This window comes from Hippopotamus amphibius, chromosome 9 (genome assembly GCF_030028045.1).
Source record: "Hippopotamus amphibius kiboko isolate mHipAmp2 chromosome 9, mHipAmp2.hap2, whole genome shotgun sequence".
In the NCBI taxonomy this organism is placed as follows: Eukaryota; Metazoa; Chordata; class Mammalia; order Artiodactyla; family Hippopotamidae; genus Hippopotamus; species Hippopotamus amphibius.
In genome coordinates, this window is record NC_080194.1 from 86,317,436 (window position 1) to 86,340,298 (window position 22,863).

General features: G+C 37.9%; 1 protein-coding gene across 1 annotated transcript; it reads left to right on the forward strand.

The window, feature by feature from the left end:
• Positions 1 to 16,084: 16,084 nt before the first annotated feature.
• LOC130859870 (olfactory receptor 6M1) lies at positions 16,085 to 17,026 on the forward strand. The gene has a single exon (XM_057747332.1). It carries the CDS (start codon positions 16,085 to 16,087, stop codon positions 17,024 to 17,026), a length of 942 nt encoding a protein of 313 aa, XP_057603315.1.
• The last annotated feature ends 5,837 nt before the right edge of the window (positions 17,027 to 22,863 follow it).

Consider the following 22,863-nt stretch of genomic DNA (forward strand, 5'->3'; position numbering starts at 1 on the left):
CCACAAGACCAAATAAATGAGGAGGAAATAGGAAAAATTCCTGAAAAAGAATTCAGAGTAATGACAGTAAAAATGACAGAAAATCTCAATAACAAAATAAAGAAAGTACAAGAAACAGTTCATAAGAACTCAGAAAAACAAACAGCAATGGATAACAAAATAACTGAAATTAAAAGTACTCTAGATGCTATAACCAGCAGAATGACTGAGGCAGAAGAACGAATAAGTGAGTTGGAAGATAGAATGGGGGAAATAACTGCCACAGAGCAGGAAAAAGAAAAAAGATTAAAAAGATTAGAAGACAGTCTCAGAGACATCAGTGATAACCTTAAACGTACCAACATTCGAATTATAGGCATCCCAGAAGAAGAAGAAAACAAGAAAGGGTCTGAGAAAATATTTGAAGAGGTTCTAGTGGAAAACTTCCCCAACATGGGAAAGGAAATAATTCACCAAGTCCAAGAAGCACAGAGAGTCCCATACAGAATAAACCCAAGGAGAAATACACCAAGACACATATTAATCAAACTAACGACAATTAAACACAAAGAAAAAATATTAAAAGCAGCAAGAGAAAGCAACAAGTAACATATAAGGGAAAACCCATCAGGATAACAGCTGACCTTTCTACAGAAACTCTGCAGGCCAGAAGGGAATGGCAGGATATACTGAAAGTCCTGAAAGAGAGAAACCTACAGCCAAGAATACTCTACCCAGCAAGAATCTCATTCAGATTTCAGGGAGAAATCAAAAGCTTTCCAGACAAGCAAAAGTTAAGAGAATTCAGCCCTACCAAATCAGCCTTACAACAAGTGCTAAAGGAACTTCTCTAAGTAGCAAACACAAGAAAAGGAAAACACCGACAAATACAAACCCAAAACAATTCAGAAAATGGTAATTGGAACACACATGTCAATAATCACCTTAAATGTAAATGGATTACATGCTCCAACCAAAAGACACAGACTGGCTGAATGGATGCAAAAACAAGACCCTTCTATATGCTGCCTACAAGAAACCCACTTCAGACCAAGGGATACATATAGACTGAAAGTAAAAGGATGGAAAAAGATATTCCATGCAAATGGAAGTCAAAAGAAAGCTGGAGCAGCAATACACATAGCAGACAAATTAGACTTGAAAGTAAAGGCTATTAAAAGAGACAAGGAAGGACACTACATAATAATCAAGGGATCCATTCAAGAAGAACATATCACAATGGTAAATAACTATGCCCCCAACATAGGAGCACCTCAATACATAAGGCAAATGCTAACAGCTATAAAAGGGGACATCGACAGCAACACAATAATAGTGGGAGACTTGAACACCCCACTTACATCAATGGACAGATCATCCAAACAGAAAATAAATAAAGACACACAAGCTTTAAATGACACATTAGACCATCTCGACTTAATTGATATTTATAGGACATTCCATCCAAAAACAACAGACTACACTTTCTTCTCAAGTGCACACGGAACATTTTCCAGGATAGATCACATCTTGGGTCACAAATCAAACCTCAGCAAATTCAAGAAAATTGAAATCATATCAAGCATCTTCTCAGACCACAATGCCATGAGACTCGATATCAATTACAGGAAAAAAACTGCAAAAAAGACAAACACATGGAGGCTAAACAATTCACTCTTAAACAACCAAGAAATCACTAAAGAAATCAAAGAGGAAATCAAAAAATATCTAGAAACAAACGACAATGAAAACACAACAACCTAAAACCTATGGGACGCAGCAAAAGCAGTTCTAAGAGGGAAGTTTATAGCAATAGAATCCAATCTCAAGAAACAAGAAAGTTATTGAATAAACAACCTAACCTTACACCTAAAACAATTAGAAAAAGAAGAACAAAGAAACCCCAAAGTGAGAAGAAGGAAAGAAATCATAAAGATCAGAGCAGAAATAAATGAAAAAGAAAGGAAGGAAGCCATAGCAAAAATTAATAAAACTAAAAGCTGGTTCTTTGAGAAGATTAACAAAATTGAGAAACCATTAGCCAGACTCATCAAGAAAAAAAGGGAGAAGATGCAAATCAACAGAATTAGAAATGAAAAAGGAGAAGTAACAACGGACACCTCAGAAATACAAAACATCATGAGAGACTACTACAAGCAACTATATGCCAATAAATTGGATAACCTGGAAGAAATGGATACATTCTTAGAAAACTACAATCTTCCAAGACTGAACCAGGAAGAAATAGAAACTATGAACAGACCAATCACAAGGACGGAAATTGAGGCAGTGATTAAAAATCTCCCAACACACAAATGCCCAGGACCAGATGGATTCACGGGTGAATTCTATCAAAGATTTCGAGAAGAGCTAACACCTATCCTTCTCAAACTCTTCCAAAATATTGCAGAAGGAGGAACACTCCCAAATTCATTCTATGAGGCCACCATCACCCTGATACCAAAAACAGGCAAAGATGGCACAAAAAAAGAAAATTACAGACCAATATCACTGATGAATATAGATGCAAAAATCCTCAACAAAATACTAGCTAACAGGATCCAACAGCATATTAAAAAAATCATACACCATAATCAAGTGGGGTTTATCCCTGGGATGCAAGGATTCTTCAATATATGCAAATCAATCAATGTGATACATCATATCAACAAATTGAAGGATAAAAACCATATGATCATCTCAATAGATGCAGAAAAAGCTTTTGACAAAGTTCAACATCCATTTATGATAAAAGCTCTCCAGAAAATGGGCATAGAAGGAAATTACCTCAACATAATAAAAGCCATGTATGAGAAACCAAAAGCCAACATCGTTCTCAATGGGGAAAAACTGGAAGAATTCCCTCTAAGAACAGGAACAAGACAAGGGTGTCCACTCTCACCATTATTATTCAACATAGTTTTGGAAGTTTTAGCCACAGCAATCAGAGAAGAAAAAGAAATCAAAGGAATACAAATTGGAAAAGAAGAAGTAAAATTGTCACTCTTTGCAGATGAAATGATATTATATATCGAAAACCCTAAAGACTCTACCAGAAAACTGCTAGCACTAATTGATGAGTTTAGTAAAGTAGCAGGATACAAAATCAATGCACAGAAATCTCTTGCATTCCTATACACTAACAACGGAAGAGCAGAAAGAGAAATTAAGGAAACTCTCCCATTCACAATTGCGACAAAAAGAATAAAATACCTAGGAATAAACCTGCCTAAGGAGGCAAAAGATCTGTATGCAGAAAACTTTAAGACATTGCTGAAAGAAATCAAAGACGACACAAACAGATGGAGGGACATACCATGTTCCTGGATTGGAAGAATCAACATCGTGAAAATGACTGTACTACCCAAAGCAATTTACAGATTCACTGCAATCCCCATCAAATTACCAATGGCATTTTTCACAGAACTACAGCAAGAAATCTCACGATTTGTAGGGAAACGCAAAAGACCCCAAATAGCCAAAGCAATCTTGAGAAGAAAAAATGGAGTTGGAGGAATCAGGCTTCCTGACTTCAAACTATTCTACAAGGCCATAGTGATCAAGACAGTATGATACTGGCACAAAAATAGAAAGGAAGATCAATGGAATAGAATAGAGAACTCAGAAGTAAGCCCAAACACATATGGGCACCTTATCTTTGACAAAGGAGGCATGAATATACAAGGGAAAAAAGACAGCCTCTTCAATAAGTAGTGCTGGGAAAATTGGACAGCACCATGTAAAAGAATGAAATTAGAACACTTCCTAACATCATACACAAAAATAAACTCCAAATGGATTAAAGACCTACATGTAAGGCCAGACACTATCAAACTCCTAGAGGAAAACATAGGCAGAACACTCTATGACATCCATCAAAGCAAGATCCTTTTTGACCCACCTCCTAGAATCACGGAAATAAAATCAAGAATAAACAAATGGGACCTCATGAAACTTAAAAGCTTTTGCACAGCAAAAGAAACCATAAGCAATACCAGAAGACAACCCTCAGAATGGGAGAAAATAATTGCCTATGAAACAACAGAAAAAGGATTAACCTCCAAAATATACAAGCAGCTCATGCAGGTTAATACCAAAAAAGCAAATAACCCAATCCACAAATGGGCGGAAGACCTCAATAGACATTTCTCCAAAGAAGACATACACATGGCCAACAAACACATGAAAAGATGCTCAACATCACTAATCATCAGAGAAATGCAAGTCAAAGCCACAATGAGGTATCACCTCACACCGATCAGAATGGCCCTCATCACAAAATCTGGAAACAACAAATGCTGCAGAGAGTGTGGAGAAAAGGGAACTCTCCTGCACTGTTGGTGGGAATGTACGTTGGTACAGCCACTATGGAAAACAGTTTGGAGGTTCCTTAAAAAACTACAAATAGAACTACCATATGATCCAGTAATCCCACTCCTGGGCATATATCCAAAGAAAACCATAATCCCAAAAGAAACTTGTACCATAATGTTTATTGCAGCACTATTTACAATAGCCAGGACATGGAAGCAACCTAAATGCCCATCAACAAATGAATGGATAAAGAAGATGTGGCATATATATACAATGGACTATTACTCAGCTATAAAAAGGGATGAGATGGAGCTATATGTCATGAGGTGGATAGACCTACAGTCTGTCATACAGAGTGAAGTAAGTCAGAAAGAGAAAGATAAATATTGTATGCTAACTCACATATACGGAAGCTAAAAATGGTACTGATGAACTCAGTGACAAGAACAAGGATGCAGATGCAGAGAATGGACTGGAGAACTCAAGATTTGGGAGGGGGCAGGGGGTGAAGGGGAAACTGAGATGAAGCGAGAGAGTAGCACAGACATATATATACTACCAACTGTAAAATAGATAGCCAGTGGGAAGTAGCTGTATAACAAAGGGAGATCAACTCGAGGATGGAAGATGCCTTAGAGAGCTGGGACGGGGAGGGTGGGGGGTTTTGAGGGAGGGTGGGGGGGTACTCAAGGGAGGGAGGGAATATTGGGATATGTGTATAAAAACAGATGATTGAACTTGGTGTACCCCCAAAAAAATAATAAATAAATAAATAAAATAAAAAAAAATTAAAAATAAATAAATAAATAAAAACCAGTACAATCTTTAGTGCTGTTTGGTAGGTGAATGCTTATTAGAACTTGATGCCAGTTTTAATCTGAGATTACTTTTCACTTGAAATCAATTGCTGTTTTATAATCTGTAACATGTTTTTACATGTTTAGAAGTGTTGCTGCTGTAAAAAATTCTGTGTTGATATTATAATGAGTTTGTACATTTAGCTGAAAAGTATAGTATGCTAAGATTAGACAGTAAAGATTCTAAAATCCTAAATGGGTTAGCAAACCCTTGATAATAATTGTAGTTTTGTGGATAAAAAATATTTCTAACATTTTAATACTGTATAACACGCATTTTTTCCCTAAAGTTGTATGGAATTTCTTTGTCCACAAGGAATATTTTTTAAAAGTTTATCATTTGACCTTGCAAAACTAAAAATAGAATTACAATATGACCCAGCTGGGTCCCATTGCTGGGCATATACCCAGAGAAAACCATAATTCAAAAAGACACATGCACTCCAATGTTCATTGCAGCACTATTTACAATAGCCAGGATATGGAAGCAACCTAAATGTCCATCAACAGATGAATGGATAAAGAAGATGTGGTATGTATATACAAAGGAATATTACTCAGCTATAAAAAGCAATGAAACTGGGACATTTGTAGAGATGTGGATGGACCTGGAGACTGTCATACAGAGTGAAGTGAGTCAGAAAGAGAAAAACAAATACCGTATATTAACACATATATGCGGACTATAGAAAAATGGTACAAATCAACCGGTTTGCAAGGCAGGAATAGAGACACAGATGTAGAGAACAAACCCATGAACACCAAATGGGGAAAGCAGGGAGGATTAGGGGGGAATTAATTGGGAGATTGGGATACCAAATTGTACGCTCTAAATATATGCAGTTTAATGTATGTTAACTGTATCTCAATGAAAGTTCTTTAAAAAAAATTTAATTGTAGAAAAAATAATAAAAATTTAATTTAGTTTTTATTATAGAAAAAACATAATTTTCACACACCATAAAATATATATTAGGATAGTCAAATTCTGATGCTTCCTGAAGCAAGGGATATGTTTAATAACTTTTCCTTTCATTTACAATTCAAGAGAAAAAATTCTGAGTTTATTTTTAAAATAGATTCTTAAAGTATACTTTCTTATTGAAACCCCTCCATAAAGACAGACACAAATCCTTGAAAATTTCTTCTTCATCTTAAGAGCCAGTTAATTTTTAATTATTAATGTAATTAAATGCCCTACAGAATTGTTTTTACTCTTGAAATTATGAATTAGAAAATGGAACTTGGGCTTCCTAGGTGGCGCAGCGGTTAGGAATCTGCCTGCCAATGCAGAGGACATGGGTTCAATCCCTGCTCCAAGAAGATCCCACATGCCACAGAGCAACTAGGCCCGTGCGCCACAACTATTGAGCATGCACTTTAGAGCCTGTGAGCCACAACTATTAAGCCCATGTGCTGCAACTACTGAGGCCCACATGCCTAGAGCCCATGCTCCACAACAAGAGAGGCCACGGCAAGGAGGAGCTCGCTCACCACAACAAAGAGTAGCCCCCACTCACTGCAACAAAAAGAAAGCCCACGCACAGCAAAAAAAAAAAGACACAACATAGCCAGTAAAATAAATAAATAAATAAAAAAGAAAGAAAATGGAACTTGAGGAAAGTGTTCTGAGAAAAACTAAATGGAATATTCTTTAATGGCTACATCCCTTCTCTTGTACTGCAGAAAATACGTGACAGTTCTTGTGTTGAGACGTATTTTAAAACTTTTAAGGTAATATAGGACTGTTTCTCCAATAAGCAGTGTGCAAAATACTACATCTGGGAAAGGTTAGCCTCACAAATGAAAGGCTGAAATTAGACATCCATCAGAGGAGGCTGCCAGATACTGGTTAATTAAAAGCAGCATGAAAAGGGTGATAATAGATAGAATATCTCCTAAAATTTTACTGTGTCGCTGTAAGACATTAGGTGATCCCAGTGCTCTACCAACTCCTCAAACTTGTAAAAGGACCACAGTAGATTCACTCAATTTATATTAGCTTTGATAAGTTTTTAAGCAGGGGGGAATATATAATTCTTTCAGCACTAGTTCCAATTAAAATGGTGATCAAAAAGTCTACAAACAATAAATGCTAGAGAGGGTGTGGAGAAAAGGGAACCCTCCTACACTGTTGGTGGGAATGCAAACTGGAACAGCCACTGTGGAGAACAGTATGGTGGTTCCTTTAAAAACTAAAAACAGAACTACCAGCAATCCCACTCCTGGGCATATATCTAGAGAAAACCGTAATTTTAAAAGATACATGCACCGCAATGTTCATTGCATCACTATTCACAATAACAAGGATATGGAAGCAACCTAAATGTCCATCAACAGAGGAATGGATGTGGTAAGAAGATGTAGCACATACATACAATGGAATAGTACTCAGCCATTAAAAAGAACAAAATAATGCCATTTGCAGTAACATGGATGGACCTAGAGATTCTCACACTGAGTGAAGTAAGTCAGACACAGAAAGACAAACAGTATATCATATTTCTTATATGCAGAATCTAAAAAAAGGCTACAAATGAACTTATCTACAAAACCGAAATACAGTTACAGATGTAGAAAATAAACTTATGGTTACAGGGGGCTGAGGAGGGAGGGGTAAATTGGAAGATTGGGATTGACACATACACACTGCTATATATAAAATAGATAACTAATAAGGACTAATACATAGCACAGGGAACTCTACTCAGTATTCCGTAATGGCCAATATAAGAAAAGAATCTAAAAAAGTGTGTGTGTGTGTGTGTGTGTGTGTGTATTTGTATAACAGATTCACTTTGCTGTACACCTGAAGCTAACACAACCTTGTAAATCAATTATACCCCAATAAAAATTTTTTTAAAAAATTTCAGCTGTATTAAATAAATCAATGCACAAATACATAAATAAATAAAATCAGTGAGGACAACAGACTTGGACTCTCAAAAGAAATTTTTTTTAATTGTAAAAATAGTGAGAGGCAAAGGAGAGGTTATGAATCTGAGTGACAGGAGAACCAAGGTCTCTTGGTGTAAAAGCCAGTAGAAGACTGGAGCCAATATGCATCTACATAAGTGAAACAGCCTGGTGAAGAAGGTTTGCTGAGATTGTGGACACTGGTACACAATGTACTGTCATACATCAATGTAATAATGAAAAGTTAAAGGATAGTAAATGAGAGGGATATGGTGATATGATTATAAAAATCAGGATTTAAAGTAGGAATTTTTGCTGCAGCTTTCAATTAATCTTTTTTTAATTAATTAATTAATTTACTGGCTGTTTTGGGTCTTCTTTGCTGCTCACAGGCTTTCTCTAGTTGCGGAGAGAGGGGGCTACTCTTCATTGTGGTGTGCAGGCTTCTCATTGCGGCAGCTTCTCTTGCTGTGGAGCACAGGCTCTAGGCTTGCGGGCTTCAGTAGTTGTGTCTCTCGGACTCTAAAGTGCAGGCTCAGTAGTTATGGCATGCGGGATTGTTTGCTCCAAGGCATGTGGGATCTTCCTGGACCAGGGCTCAAACTTGTGGTCCCTGTCTTGACAGGCAGATTCTTAACCACTGTGCCACCAGGGAAACCCCTCAATTAATCTTTATTATAGGACATGAAAGCAGTAATAGGCATCCTGAGAATCCTCTGAGTTCCAGACATATTTCACTTTGTCCCCATTACATCCTAGCCACCCAATTTACCCATGGTAATTGGGGTCATCACTCCAGCCAGTAGTAAACCTTTATTTTACCCAAGTGCTCAGTTGCATGAGAAGTCCAGAATGGCCAGGTGGCACTTTAATCTTCCAATTTAATGGAACCACTGCTGTGTCTCATGGTGGAAACATTCTCTTCTTGGGGTCTAAGACTTCCTAACCAGCAGAGGTTTCTAAGATGAGAAACAAAAATTCTGTGAGCGTGTTATTAAAAGTAAAATGAGATCATCACTACCACTTCTACCCCTCAATTACCAGCCACATGTATTCTGGCTTTGAGGGAGACAATATTGCACAATGGTTGGTTCAAAGATTGCTAAATTTTCCAAGACAGAATCGCAAGCCTCCAGGTTGTTTCACCCCACCAAGTGCTATAACTGAACTGTCAAAAACCTCTACACTCTTCGGGCTTCCTTGGTGGCGCAGTGGTTAAGAATCCACCTGCCAATGCAGGGGACTCGGGTTCGATCCCTGATCTGGGAAGATTCCATGTGCCGCGGAGCACCTGAGTCCGTGTGCCACAACTACTGAGCCTGCGCTCTAGAGCCTGTGAGCCACAACTATTGAGCCCACGTGCCACAACTACTGAAGCCCATGCACCTAGAGCCTGTGCTCCGCAACAAGAGAAGCCACTGCAATGAAAAGCCCGTGCTGGCCACCGCAACTAGAGGAAGCCCATGCACAGCAACGAAGACCCAACACAGCCAATAAATAAATATATAGATAAAATTTTTAAAAAACAAAAAACAAAAAAACCCTGTATACTCTCCAGTTGGACCAGCCATTTCTAGGTGACGGGATATCTGGTGAGACCAGTTAAGTGCATGGGCGTGAGGCTATTGCTACACCTTTTTTTGGGCCATAAGTAAAGTGTTGTGCTCCCCAGTTTTGTTTGCCTCCTCTCCACCCCCCTGGTGAAGAAGAGATTCCTACCCCAGGGTTCTGGGGATGGCTGAACACATGACACTCAATACTGGACAGACAAGATAGGCAGTACTTGATTAATCACATATGTTTACAGCCCAGGGAGCAGAACACAGCATGTCTTGTGGGACCACACAGGGGTTGCGCTTAGGAGCAGAGTGAACAGCTGCTCATCTGGCAGAGACCTGAAGCTGGTTAGGTTGAGGACTGGGTGGGATGCAGGTGGTCTGGCTGTTATGGGAACCAGCCAGGTGGGAGCCTCTCCTGCTCTCCTATTTGGCAAAAGCAGGGGAACTCACAGGCCTTCGGGGCCCTGCGAGGCTCAAAGATGTTAACATAGCACAAAATTTTGGGACTTATAATACATCTCCCCAATGGTACTTGAGGTGTATTTTAAAATAATGCCCACAGGCTCTTGTTTGTATTTCAGCTCCATTTTAGGGGTGCTCATTCCACTGCAAGGTCCTATACACTCTCAATATCTCTCTCCCCTCTCTCTCTCTCCCTCACTCTCTCACTCTCTCACTCTCTCCTCCTCCTTCTTCTCATTTCTTTTCTCTATTTGTAGAAATATACACACTTGTAGAAGTATGTATTTTTTATATTTTTACACAGAAAAAAACATATTTTTTAATATTATTTATATTTTACACAGAAAGGTTGATAATGGGGAAATGGGGTCATCCAAGTGCTGGATGAGGCCATGGGGTAAATGTATAGAAATAAAGAACTGTAGAATTGGGAGATTATGGTCCAAGATTGATATTTTGGAGTTTGGAATTTCAGAGATTGAGTAATTCAGTGCAATGGCAAAATCCAGTTATAAAAATGGAGGAATGCAGGCCATCCTCATTGATAGTAAGATTAAGAAATTCAAATTTTGGCATCTTTTGTAACTCTGTTTATATAGATAATAAGGTTTCCCATAGTTGAAATTCTTAGGATGAAGTAGGAGAGCATGAACCACTGAAAAAGTCTTTACTAATGCATCGCCAATGATTTTCATGTTTTCAAATTCAATAAAAACTCCCCCATCATTGTCTTAATGTTATGGCATTAAGCTTATGGCAGTTGTTTACTTCTTTCTAGAAACTCAGTTGGGCACTAAATGATATAAACAAGGAAAACATACAAGATTGTGTAATATGAGCCTTGGAGGATTTTTATCCAAAACCAGAAGAAAGTGGAAGTTGGGAGGAAAATAACACCATCCTCAAAAGCCGATAACAACAAGCCTGTCCCTCCAGCCATGCACCCCTTCACCCTAAGGTACAGGGAAAGGAAGACACGCATGCTTACTTGAAAGAGACTCAGAGGAATCAGTGTTCTCAAGTAAAAGTCAGATTTACATTAAGATGAAAGGTACAGAGTTCTTAGTTCAGGGGAGAATTTTTTTTAATTCTTATTTTAAAAATGTATACATATTAGAGAATAAAGTTAAAGTTTATGGCAAGCTTGTGATTTTGTGAGAGGTAAGTCAGGAGTATGGAATAACAGTGGAACTGGGCTAAGTTCAGTATAAGGGCTTATCTTTTTGCAGAAGGACAGAACAGAGGGGCTTCCCTGGTGGCAGAGTGGTTAAGAATCCACCTGCCAAAGCAGGGGACACAGGTTCGAACCCTGGTCCAGGAAGATCCCACGTGCCATGGAGTTACTAAGCCTGTACTATAGAACCTGTACTGAAGCCCGTGTGCCTAGAGCCTGTACTCTGCAACAAGAAAAGCCACTGCAATGAGAGTAGCGCCCTCTCTCTGCAATTAGAGAAAGCAACAAAGACCCAACACAGCCAATTAATTAATTAAAGAAAAAAAAAGGACAGAACAGGGATGAGGAACATAATGGAATTTACTATGGCTGTATTTTCACCTGGAATTTTTTAAAAAATCTATCCTGATATAGACAGAGGTACTAGATGTTATCTGAAAAATTCTACAATATTCATTGTTGGAGAATATTTCCTGTTGTATCAATAACTTGAGAGATCAAAAGTTTTCTGTCTTTAGCTTCTTTGTAGATTTTTTTAAGTATTCTTTTTCCTTTAAATGGATAAAGCAAAATACCTGAGGAAATCTCCAAGGAACCCCTAACAGGTCTATTTGGCACCTTCTAAAACTTTGTAATTGTGATTAGGTAGTTCAGAACCAACATTCTTTTATAACAATATTATTAATTAACTTCTTCTGACCCATATCCCCAAGAGCTGTTCCCCTCTAAATCTCTAAGGCAAATAAGCCTGTACAAAAAAACAGTTCATCCACTGAGGGAAAAAGTCGTGCAAAAAAAAGGAAGCTTTACTTTATAGAGACATGGAAGGGGTAACTTTTTCCTTTTTTAATTCAAGTCATCTTTAATCTGGTGACATAGAGCATTCAAGACCATTTGGTAAAAACTCCAATGGAAAGATTTATATTCTAGTAACCATGAAGGTGGAATGAAATACCAGAAACTGTACTGAGTTCCCTTCACTGGCCATCACTTGGTGAGGATGCTCAAAGGATTCTGCATCAGCCATGTCTAGATGAGTTAATTGTAAGAAATTCTATATCTAAAACAGCCCAATTACTAAATAATTAAAATTGTTAAGAATTAACCAGAGGAACAAAATATAGCCTTCTTGCATGGGGAAAATACTTGAAAATTGAGAATCAACGTTTTCTCCTCAGATAAATTTCTTAAGTGGAGCTTGAGACACCCTACTCTAACACAGCTTTGACCGATTTATTCCTGCAACATTGTCAAGCCACTTAACACAACTACCACATTCTCTATCTGAAAAAACAGACTAGAATTTGTGTTGTGCTGAACTCACTGCAATGTTGTGAGGCAAAAAGGATTTCTAGATCGTAGAGGTGTTTGAGGGCTGTTGTGATGGAAAAGGTTAGTATTTGGTCCATAAGGCAAGTGCATGAACGTGTATTTGGAAGTTACAAAGACAGAGTTTTCCATTCCAAATAACACCTTTTTATTAAACCAGTGCGAAAGCAAGATAGTCAATTCCCAATCACTGAAGTCATCCAGGCAATGGCTAAGTGGATACATGGCAAGAATACTAATCAGAAGGACTCACGTTAGGGTTAGATGGTTCAGTGACCTAGTTAGGTTTATTTTATCTTTGAGAGATATTTCTATGAGCCAGAAATAGGAATAGAAATGGCCGAAAAATTTTTTCAATGTACAATTCTTAGAATTAATTCATGCACACATGATAATCAGGGTTTGAGCCTCTTACCATGTCTGTATGTTAAAAATATGTTAGGAGAATTTTCAGTCATCTGTACAACTGCCTAAATGTAAGTATACTTTTTCACATGTTTTCTTTATTAATATATCACTTCTGTTAAATTTATTTCTCTGTGTATAGTCTCTATGATCTGCCAATATTCTTAGTGGGGTCAGATGCCAACCTGGGGGAATTCAGATTAAGCATGTATTAAAAAATATTCCTCAGTTACAAATTAAACTTTTCATTTCTTATTATTATTCATTTGGATAACAAGTAGTTCTAAGTGTTCATCTCCTTTAAGTCCATCCCAATCCTTTCTGAATGGAACCATATTTTTTTTTTTAGCAAGAATCTGTTAAATATTGTCACACGTGATTCAATTTAAACCTCTCAGAAGCTCATTTTGAATATTATAATTACCTTCATTTCTCAGATAAAGAAGCTATGACTCGGTTGAAGAATTTAATCTAATATAACGAAGATAAAAGTGATTTAAACTGGAACTGGAACTCAGTTTTACTTCTCACGTTAATCTAATTAATACTTGAATCTTTAAATGTGAAATATCATTTGCCTGTTGAAAGACCTCATGGAAACAGTAATATAAAATGCACACAAAACTGGCAACAGAATGCCTCACACAGAAATTTCATATGAGATTTCATCTGCTATTACATTTGCATGCATAGTCATGAGTAGCCATTTCTATGCAGTCATTTACAGAATCATTTGGGAGGTTGTTTACAAGAATAAAAGAAGTTAGAATCCTTGAGTTAGGGAAGAATGTTGGTAGCAGAACTTCAAGACATTGAATGGACCTTATAAAGGTGTAACCCAACATTCTAATTTTTCAGACAAGAAAACTGAAGTTCAGAACATAAAATGAGTCCAAGAAAAGCACAGCAGCTTAATCTTGTTAAAGCCATCGGCTACTCAGCTTCAGGTATGATGTGGAACAATTTATTACCTCAGGAAAAGAACCCATGAAAGCGATCTGTAAGTGATTTTACGTTATCAGATGCCCTGGTACCTTTTTTGGATTTTTATATTATGATAGAAATAGTGAGAACAAGTATGCTATTGGAAATAAGAGTATTCTAAGGAATAATAAGATAGCTGCACAAAGACATGTGCAAGAATATTTATTTGATCATTATCTATATAAGCAGAAAACGTTGATCATCTAAATTACCAATACTAAGCAACTGGCTAAATACATCACAGTCCCACCCATAGAGTTGAACTATATGACCCTTAATAATGATTGTGTAAAGGAAACTCTGGGAAGTGTTAGGTGTGTCTATGACTCTGATTGTGATATGATATCCTGGGTGTTTGCATATGTCCAAACTCATCAAATGGTACACATTAAAGATGTGCTATTCTTTGTATATCAATTATACCTGGAAAAGTTGTATTTAAAAAATGATTGTGTGGATTTCTAGTTATTGACATGGAAAGATTATTATAAAAAAGAAAAGTAAGAAAAAGCTTGTTACAAAATAGTATGTTAGTAATTTATTTTAGATACATGAGTATGTAATTAGTACTTTGAAACAGCCTGGAAATATATACAACAAAATGTGGTCCTGTATCTCTAACTAGTTTAACTACAGATTATAAATTTTTTTCCATTTGCCTTTTCTAGCTTTTTTGCCCTGAAAAATATTTTTTTGTAATAGGAAAAACTTCAAACAAAAAATGAAATAAGAAGGCAAACTTTTTATCTTGGAGGAGGGGTCAGAGATGAGGTGGGAAAGGGAAATGAGGGGAGCAGCTGTAACTTATTCATTAAGGAGGAGCTAAATAAAATCTACACAGAAAAAGCACTGAGGTTAGAGTTCAAGAAAGGACAGTTTTAACCTGAAATGGGGAAATCCATGCAAAAAAAACATTTCTCAGTAGGAGAAAGTACAAATTGGATGATCTCGATGTACAGTTTTATGATTTCAACAGATCAAGTAAGCACAGTAAGCTGATTTACCTCTGCTTTACCTTCCACGGTGCAATTTGTACCTCTCTGCTTTTATCACATTGTATAATGTCCTCTTAAATGATCAGCCAGATATACGATGTATATGTTACATACTTCATAGAACTTGCAGGAAGTAGGTTTTGGACACAGGGCATTAACCTGATAACAACATATTCATGATTGCCTTTGATGTATCATCTAGAGTGACTAGTAGGAACTATAAGCCATTGTTCCTTTTAGACATTCCTGGTCTATTTCCATAGATCTATGCCTGCTAGGAAAAGACTTTAAAAATTGGGAGAGGGACTTCCCTAGCAGTCCAGTGGTTAAGACTCTTTGCTCTCAATACAGGGAGTATGGGTTTGATTCCTGGTCGGGGAACTAAGATTCCGCGTGCCACACAGGTTGGCAAAAAAAAAGGGAGACTCTGGACATCAGCAAATATTGGAAAAAAGAAATCAATCTTTACCTCTTACCAATGGCAGGTCACCAGTGTCAACTGCCACAGTGAAAGAAAATCTGTTATAGAAAAGGCTAGAAAGTACTTAAAAGGATTTCCCTCTAAGTGACTGTAAACTTCAGAATAATAGAAAGGAGTTCTAGTTAAAGTACAAGTCAGTACTGCAGCACATATTTAGCTGGGAAAATAAAGCTGGGCACGTTGAAAAGAGCAGAAATTGCATTTAATGAGAAGAAAGCTTAGAAGATCTTTTTAATCCAGTCTTATTCCTTCATTTTATAGAAAAATTTGTCTAAATGGTACTTTGATTTTCCCAAGTTTTTACCATAATGACTTTCAGATCAATGAATATAGCCCATGATTCATTTTCCAATATAAGACACTCTCCACAATACATTTTCAACAGATATTTATAAAACTACCTTCTAGGGAATTCCCTGTCCATCCAGTGGTTAGGACTCCACGCTTCCACTGCCAGACACCGGCTTCAATATCTGGTCTGGAAACTAAGATCCTGCAAGCCACGTGGCATGGCCAAAAAACACAGCAAAACAAATCAAAACAAAACTAACAAACAAAGCTACCTTCTAGGCTGATTTCCTTTTTCGTGTTTCTTCAGGGAGACCTAGTGTCCACGTGTAACAGTGGCCATGCAGAACTGGAGCACCGTGTCTGAGTTCACCCTGACTGCCTTCCCAGCCCTCCTGGAGCTTCGAATGTCCCTCTTTGTGGCTCTCTTGCTGACTTACACACTAACAGCAATGGGAAACATTATCATCATCTCCCTAATATGGACTGATAATCGCCTACAAACCCCAATGTACTTTTTCCTCAGTAATTTGTCCTTTCTGGATATTTTATACACCACTGTCGTTACCCCCAAGTTGCTAGCCTGCCTCCTAGGAGAGAAGAAAAACATATCCTTTGCTGGTTGTATTGCTCAAACATATTTCTACTTCTTTCTGGGAACCGTGGAGTTTATCCTCCTGGCAGTGATGTCCTTTGACCGCTATGTGGCCATCTGTAACCCCCTGCGCTACACCATCATCATGAACAGCAGGGCCTGCCTCCTGTTGGTTCTGGGCTGCTGGTTGGGAGCCTTCTTATCTGTGTTGGTACCAACCATAGTAGTGACAAGGCTACCCTACTGCAGCAAAGAAATTAATCATTTTTTCTGTGACATTGCCCCTCTTCTGCAAGTGGCCTGTATAGATACTCACCTCATTGAGAAGATAAACTTTCTCCTATCTGCCCTTGTCATCCTGAGCTCCCTGGCATTCACCACTGGGTCCTACACCTACATCATTTCTACCATCCTGGGCATCCCTTCAGCCCAAGGACGTCGGAAAGCCTTTTCCACCTGTGCTTCTCACATCACTGTCGTCTTCATTGCGTATGGGAGCAACATCTTTGTGTATGTGAGACCCAATCAGAATCACTCCCTGAATTTTGACAAGGTAGCTGCTGTCCTCATTACTGTAGTGACCCCTCTTCTGAACCCTTTTATTTATAGCTTGAGGAATGAAAAGGTGAAAGAAGTGTTGAGAGAGGCAGTGAACAGAATCATGTCCCTGGCACTAAGGAAAACCTGACATTAGCATTGAGTGTATCACACAAGGTTTATCCTCAGCATACTCATTCTGCGTGAATATAGTGCCATGTTGGCATGTCAGAAACCCGAGACTGTGTCTGCAGGATGAGCAATGCCCATACCAAGTGGAAAGAAAATTCTGCTTATATCTGGAAAAAAATGTAAACCATGAACTTTCTTATATATTCACAGTTTAAAATCATGAAAAGTTAGACTGGCATTCAGAGGTCTTCAAATCTAAGCTTAGCTACCTCAGTTTATTTTCCAGGTGATTTTGACCATGTCAGAGCTAATCTGAGCCTCAATGTCTCCATCTACAAATGAAAGAATAAAGTATCACTACTTGCGGTGAGACATGTAAAGTTAGAGAATGTTAACTTCCTGTTAGACACTCTTGACTATTTCAGGAGACTCAGTTCTTGCCTCTACTAGCCAGACCAAGTAAACACAATGTGAGGAGTGAGGGAAAAAGAGGTGAGACTAGGATGATATCAAGCCTCTGGTTATAAATCTAAGTGAGAGATAGTCGATGAGAAAAGGAACATAAGAAGGGCAGATGAGTGGTGGACCTATTATATTGGAAGTTCCTATAGGACATCCAGTTGTAAGTTGTCAGTTGGGTTATTATTTGAAGCTTAGGAAAGAGATGTGACCTGGAACTATCATTTAGGAAATCATCAAACATACTAATGATAATTAAAGCCATAGAAGTGGCTGTGATCCCCAGGAGAATAACAAAATTAGATCAAGGATAGGTGAACAATGAGAAGAAAGCCCAGGAGAGCATGAAATCATGAAATAGGATGAAAGACAAAGGGGAAAATAATCGAAGTAGTGTGATAAAGAATGAAAAGAATCTGTTGCATTTAGTAGCAGCAGATCATGAATGACTTTGGTAAAATTTTGATAGAATTTGGGGTTAAAAGCCAAAGTACTGTGCAGATATAAAGAAAAGGATGCATCATAGAGTGTAGATATAAAGTAAGAGAGAATTTAAATACAGACAACACTCTCCAGAAGGCTGGCTGAGACGATAAGCAGTATTATAATATGAAGGAAACATGGGCTAGAAAATGTTGTTTCCTAACAGGAGATGTGTTTACTTTTTTAAAATATTGATTGGAGGAGGACAGTAGCAGAGGAGAGAGCAGGGAATGACCCCTATGATGGGTTACCTGAGATGGTCAAAGGTGATGACAGCAAGAATATTAGTAGAAAGATAGTGGCTGGCAGAAGTTTGTAAAAATACTGGTAAGTAGGAATGAATGAATCCAGAAGTGGAACCATGCCAGGTAACAACAAGGTGAAAACTGTCACAGCGCCTTTTGATGGATGGCCCAAACCTTAAGAGACTTAGCCCCTAACTTTGGATAGAAAATGACCAAAGAAAAGTATAACTTTAATAATGTGTACAGATTAGAGTAAATGAACTAAGTCTATCAGTGAGTAATTTAATTTTTTTAATGTACACAGGCTAATGAAACTACTCATTTATTCATCCATTCACCAAATATTGCTTGAGTGCCTACAGTGTACCAATAAACAGAATAGACAAAATCTCCAGCCCCAATGGGTTTAAAATTAAAGTAGGGAGAGACATGCAATAAGTAAAATATAGACAGAAATCATATAAAAGTTTACACAGTGACAAACTTCTGGAGAAAAATAAAGCAGGGAAAGGGAATAGGGAGTTTTGGAGATGGAGTTTCCATTTTAAATAAGGTGGTTGAGAAAGCCTTCTCTGAGAAGGTGGCTTTTGAATAAAGATTTGAAGATGAGAGTATGAGCCACGTGGAGGATATCTAGGAAAAGATGATTACATGAAAGTAGAAGAAAGACCCCAAGCAGTGGTGAGAGTGAGGGAAGTAAGACCTTGTGCTGTAGCAATCAGCCTCGGAGAGCAGAGGTCATCTGAGAACCTCTGCTGCCAAATTCCAAGGACCAGTGTGATCACCAAGACAGGGACCAGGTTCATCTGCACACTGTGCTAGAGCTTAGAACCTGGGACCTGAGATCCTTTGCTGCCGTGCTTGCTCCTGGACTAATGTCTCCTCATCTCCTCGAGCAATAAAATACAAAGAAACTACAAGGGACTAAAAATTTAAAAAACTATAAGGGACGAAGGGACTGTGCGTAATTTGCACAGTTGGGGCAAATTATGGACAAGATACAAAAAGACGAAAAAAAAAACCCAACTGCCACTTCTGGAGCTGGGAGAAAAATCAGGGTACTGTGCGTGCCCCCTGCACAAAACACCATCAAAACAGTGGGTAGGCCACCTAAGCCACCCCTCCACCCTGACACTTGGACACACCCCTATCTTCATATAAGGAACCAGCATGCACTACCACCACCCCTTCCCCCACCCCAGGGAGTAAGCTAAGTTCTCACTCCCCCCTGCTGCAGCAGGGGCCCCAATTAAACCTTGCCTGAATTTCTTGTCTGGCCTCTATCAATTTATATTGATTGGTGAAGGCCAAGAACCTTGGTCGGTACCAGAACTAAAAAACAAAACATTAGACTACACTAAGCCCATATTGCTATGGAATGGATAATGAAACACAGCCACATATCAGCAATAAATATTGACTTCTTATAAGAAAATTTATTCTTAAGTAAAATTATACATGATTTACCCTTGGTATCATTTTGATTTCTTTCAATGAACTCCTTTATTAAGTTTCAAGTTAAAGAATAATTTATGTATTTTTTGAAAAGAAACATTGGAAATAGGGATAAACCAAACAATTCAGTTGCTTAGTACACTGATACTCAAAATCTGGTTCCCAAACCAACAGCATTAGCATCGTCTGGGAACATGCCATAGGTGAAATTCCCAGGCACTTCCCAGAAACACCAGAGGTGAAGCCCAAGCATCTATATTCTAGTAAGGTTTCCAGATGATACAAAAAGCAAGCAAACACTTGAGAACCATGAGCTTATGCAGAGCCAGGCAGGTAATCGGTTACCAAGACACATACATCATTGCTATTGCTCAAGAAAAGCCTTGATTAAATACCACCAGGAAACTTGCCTTACAATGTACTTGCTGTCTGATTTTTTAAATCGTATAACAGGCAGTATTATTAATATGATCATCATTATAGTGATGAACTTTATTCTTATCATACGTAGTTAATTAGATCTGTTAACCTATTGGTTTCAAATGATTGCATTAGTTACAAAAACTGAGTTTGTTCCTGTCTATGCAGAAGTACTCAGCTGGAGTGCTAGAGATAGCTGCTTAAGTTCTCTGCTTTTTATGAGCCGTGGGGACCCAATAATGAAATAAGAGAGACTCAAAACAAAGAGTCCCCAGCAATTGTATTAAAGGCCAGATTTGTGAGTCCTTTTCTCAGTCACCTAAATCATTTGTAATCTAAATCTTCTCTCTGGCTTTTTCTGGCTATGTGGGGAGAAAAAAAGGTTTTATTTATAAGATTTAATTACCATTGTGTACATGATGATCATTTTTCGTCACAACTCATTATTCAGTCAGGTATTTGTTCATAAAAGATGTGTTGAGTACACTTATTGAATCAGTATAGCACAGTCTCTGAATTTATATCTTCATTCTGATGTACACTGCCAGTGTGACGGTGGGAAATTTACTTAATCTATCTGTACCTCATTTTCCTTATCTATAAAAGAAATTTTCATAATAATTTCTATGCTATAGGGTTATTGTATGATAAACTTAAAAGCACTTATATCAGTGCATCACTAAATAAATATTAGCTATCTTTTTCAGGACCCTGTGTAAAATTCTATGGGAGGATCTGAAGATACAAAGATAAACAGGACATGAACTCTACCCCTAATTCATATTTTAATTTGATTAAATAAATGTAAGAAAATATTGTGAGTGATACATTCTAAAACTAATGGAATTAATACTTTTGATCTTAGACATGATGAAGTAGCAGATATTTTATTTAACCTTTTGACTTAAGCTCCTAGACAATGTCAAGAAAAAAGTACATAAAGTAACAGTTTTCAGACATGGCACTAGAGGCAATGCAAAATTGTAATCATTGAGAGAAGGGAAACAAAGTGAGCTTTACAATTGCCCCAACTTGCTGGCGGAATGCTGTTTCCAGGCTGCAGCACAGGGAAGGAGCATTCAAACAGAAGCTACCAGTGTCTCTGAAATGAGCAGAGATCAGAGTTCAGGGAGGCCAGGTGACTTGCATTTCCAGCGAAGAGGGCCAGGGATGGGAGAGTTGCATAGAAAGATAACTCTGGAGATATGCAAAGGGGTCCCCTTGGGATTTTGACTGAATATAGATCTAAGCACACATGAAAAAATGTTTCACCCAAAGGTGTGAACGAATCCACAAGAAATCAGTAAGTCAAATAATTCTTAGTGATCTCATAGGGATGGAAACAGTTTTTGTTCCCACCAACCAGTCTGGAAAGATCTTTTAATAAATGGGGCATTATTAAGAGTAATGTAAGAGCAAGGGGGATAAGTTATCCTTATTGCAAAAGGAAACCTAGCTTTTTCTTAAAAATAGTTTTAAAATAGTAAGTGAAAGGATCAACCTGGTCCACAAGTTACTTAAGTGCCTAGGAGAACAAAGTCTATCACACCCTAAAAGAATACAACCAAATCCATGGCACTGTAAAATCCAGTGTCCAAACATCCAGCATCCAAACAAAATTTTCAATGCATACAAAGAAACAGGATATTGTTATATATAACCAGGGGGGAATTCATGAAAGGAAACATTCAGGGAAGTGTGTACATGCTTGTCCTACCTAATACAGCAGAGACAAATATGAGTAAGAAATATCATAATTTTTGGAAATGGGATGTTCAAGAATGCCTTCAAACTGAAAGTGGTTAACATATGTTATAAATATTTTCTTATTTTTATTTTTGTTTTGTTTGGTTGTACCACACAGCTTGTAGGATCTTAATTCTCTGAATGGGGATCGAACACGTGCCCCCTGGTAGTGGAAGCACAGGGTCCTAACCACTGGACCTCCAGGGAATTCCCTAGAAATATTTTCTGGATACTATTATATTTAAAATGTAACCCTTAATATTTCGATATAATCAATTATCAGGGAGGAAGAGATTTTTCTCTGCCCTTCTAGGTTCTTCTGGCTGGTTTAAGAAGAAAATTGACATGAGATAGATTAATAGGAGAAAATCAAACAAAATTTTAATAAAATATATAAATGATAGAGACTCAGGAAAATTGAGTAACTTGCCGAAAAAGCCAAAGCCCTCACCTTGAAAACCATCTTCAGCTAAAGACAAAAGAGGATGTCAAAGGTAGCAGTTTGCGACTTTAAAGGAGAGGAAAGTAATTCACATAGATGGGGAAAAACAAATGTTTGCTAAGCCTTGCAGAGATAATGGGACCCAGAGTGGACTCTGATCTCTAAGCCTTGCCAAGTTTCTCCACTACACCTAGTCCGTATTCTTTACAGACATCTCTGGTAATAGCTCTATTCTGGGAATAGGCCCTTTGTCTAAATTCTTTAGGCAGCTAAGGGGGAAGCAAAAAGAAGGACTTTTTAAGTCTTCTGTTTCTTAAACATCATCAGTCTAAAATAACCCTCGTGCCAAACAGACACATTTTGGGATGGCAAATTTTGCTCCTCCACACAATCAAATATAGGAAAATAAAAATGATTTGAGGGCTTCCCTAGTGGCACAGTAGTTAAGAATCCATCTGCCAATGCAGGGGACACAGGTTCCATCCCTGGTCCAGGAAGATTCCACATGCCGCGGAGCAAATAAGCCCATGCACCACTACTACTGAGCCTGCACTCTAGAGCCTGTGAGCCACAGCTATAGAGCCCATGTGCGACAACTACTGAAGC